This window comes from Phocoena phocoena, chromosome 15 (assembly GCF_963924675.1).
Source record: "Phocoena phocoena chromosome 15, mPhoPho1.1, whole genome shotgun sequence".
In the NCBI taxonomy this organism is placed as follows: Eukaryota; Metazoa; Chordata; class Mammalia; order Artiodactyla; family Phocoenidae; genus Phocoena; species Phocoena phocoena.
In genome coordinates, this window is record NC_089233.1 from 56,372,481 (window position 1) to 56,374,917 (window position 2,437).

Consider the following 2,437-nt stretch of genomic DNA (forward strand, 5'->3'; position numbering starts at 1 on the left):
CACTATATACCAATTCACTACATGCCCACTTAAATCTGGTTTCTGGAACTATTAATGAAATGAGAAAAGACAGGAATTATAGAAAATGTACTACATCATGGCCTGAGTGTTTTCACATAAGTAATGAAGCCATTTTGCTTATGAGGCTGTGTGTGCCCTTGTAATTAAACTCAGAAGAGCTGGAACTTGAAATATCAACATTAGCCTATAAGTACTTGTTCTTTCTGTTTTTATTGCTATTGTTATTATTAAAAAATTGACATGTAGGAAATAACCTGTATGTGTTCTGGACTTTAGTCTTGGTCTCTGGTCTAGAACTCACCAGGATTGTGGAAGATGGGCACCGTGCTAGCAACACGAGAGCCACGGAGGTGGGCATTCCTCATGTGCTGTCAGGGGTGTGCGACAGGTCCCTGCACACCCTGGGGAAGGTGCTCCACTGGGCTGCCTGGCTCCCAAGTCTTCCACCCACTTTCTATGTTAAAACCTTCCAAATGTATCCTTGCAAAGAGCACTGATTAGCAGTGGAGGTTCAGAACATGAGGTACCATTATCAACACTCACGTTTTAAAATACTTAGGATAGATTGTCTGACAAGGCACATTTTTTCACCCTTACAGACAATTGATAATATTCAGCAACTTTTATCTCCAAATACGGTTCAACAACTCTTGGGGGTGGTCTCTGAGCATAATCCCAGAGGGCCTGTGGGGTATCTGTTAGAGCATTAGATTCATTATTCTTATTTAAACTGTATTCATATTTTGTCATATATACATAGTTTAACTAATGATAAGTAGAGGTGTATCTGCTCTTGATTGTGGCATGCATGAATTCTTGTTCTTCCGAAAGACATAGTTTCTTTTTAACCTTTCTGTCAAGGCATTGTTTTTTTTGAAGCTGTAAGTGATTCACAGAAACGATGGCTCCTTGCCAAAGTGGCAGTAAAAGAACGGCTAGAGATTTTATCGAGTACCTGTATAAAGGGAGTATATTTAAAGATGCTCATATGCATGTACCTTAAAACATGCACACAGGGTTGGGGGAACATTAGAAAGCAAACATGTTATTTAGAAATAGTTTCTTAAACACATGGACTATTTCAGAGATGGGAATAGAAAATACTTATCCTTCTTGAGAAAGAACATCTTTGTGCCATAGGCACATCCTGCAAGTAGATCTAGTCTACTCAGAATCAGCTTGGCAGTACTTCAAGGAAAGGAAATATGGGCTTACAAGGAAATATGGGCTTTTGTCTAGCTTTTATTTCTATTTTAGTTTAATTCCTTTATTATATCTTACTTTAATTAAACTAATTAATCAACTTCCATGTAATAAGGTATCAAATACATGGCCAACAGCATCAGTCTTTTCATATTTCCAAAAGTGGGACTGTACAGAGCAGCAAATCTGGGGTTAGACAAGCCAGGGTTGAATTATGGCTATGACATTTTCTAGCTACTTTACTACTTTACGTCTTGGAGTTTCAGTTTCCTCATCTATTCCCTTAGAGGTAGGGAATAACACCTACCTCTAAGAGTTGTTGGGAAGTATTGTGGAGTGCTTGGCACAGTCCCTGGTGCATTCTTTTATCTGCTTACCAAACATTTATTGCATGATACGGTGTGCCAGACGCTCCACCGGAGCTGAGAATGCAGTGATGAACAAGCCACCCTAAGGTAGAGCCTGGAGAGAATTGATGCCCACACATTTATCAAATACAAACAAGAACCTGAGTGAATACTTGGGAATGTTATTTGAAGTGCTGAAGAATCAATCACTGCTCTTTGGTACCTTCAGAACATGTGGGGGTTTGGGGCTTGGGGAGAAGAACTGAGATAACTCCCTCATGGTTTGCTCACCCACACTCATCTCTGTGGCTACCAGCCTGCTTGCAAACTTACTTCACAATAAACCAGATGAAAACCAGCAGGCAGAGCATCATGGGCTGGTCCAGAGTGACCCGAAGTCCTGCTCCCCTTTCCAACCAAAAATCACACTGTTTGTTGGAGCAGAGCTCCCTGATCAGCTGCCACAGGACCCGCTGGTAAAGATTGTTGTCTTGTTTCTCGCGGGACAGTTCCTCCTGGTTCACCGCCTGGGTGGCATTGATGCAGCTGGTGACAAACTTCTCCTTGGTGACGTTGGCCTCAGAGCAGCCACTGTAATGGATCCCATCAGGGAACTGCCAATAGTTGGCCTCATAGTACCTATTGCCCTCAGCTCCGAAGTTGATATCCAGCTTTCGGCCTTGCTTGATGAAGGCCCCTGGGCGGATCTCTGCAGTGTGGGCCTCTGTGACCTGGGAGGTAATTGGCAAGGCCTTCCGGTTCCACTTGATTCTGTGCTTTATGCCTCTCGCCCTGACTGAGGACAGCTGGCTGAAGAGCAGGATGCAGACAATGGCCAACCAGCATCCACCCAGATGCTTCCTCAT

The 2,437-nt window shown here is 43.0% G+C and overlaps 1 protein-coding gene across 1 annotated transcript; it reads right to left on the minus strand.

Annotated features, from left to right (window-relative positions):
* Positions 1-1,900: 1,900 nt before the first annotated feature.
* PRND (prion like protein doppel) lies at positions 1,901-2,437 on the minus strand. Its single transcript, XM_065891873.1, has one exon. The coding sequence runs from the start codon at positions 2,435-2,437 to the stop codon at positions 1,901-1,903; it is 537 nt and encodes a 178-aa protein (XP_065747945.1).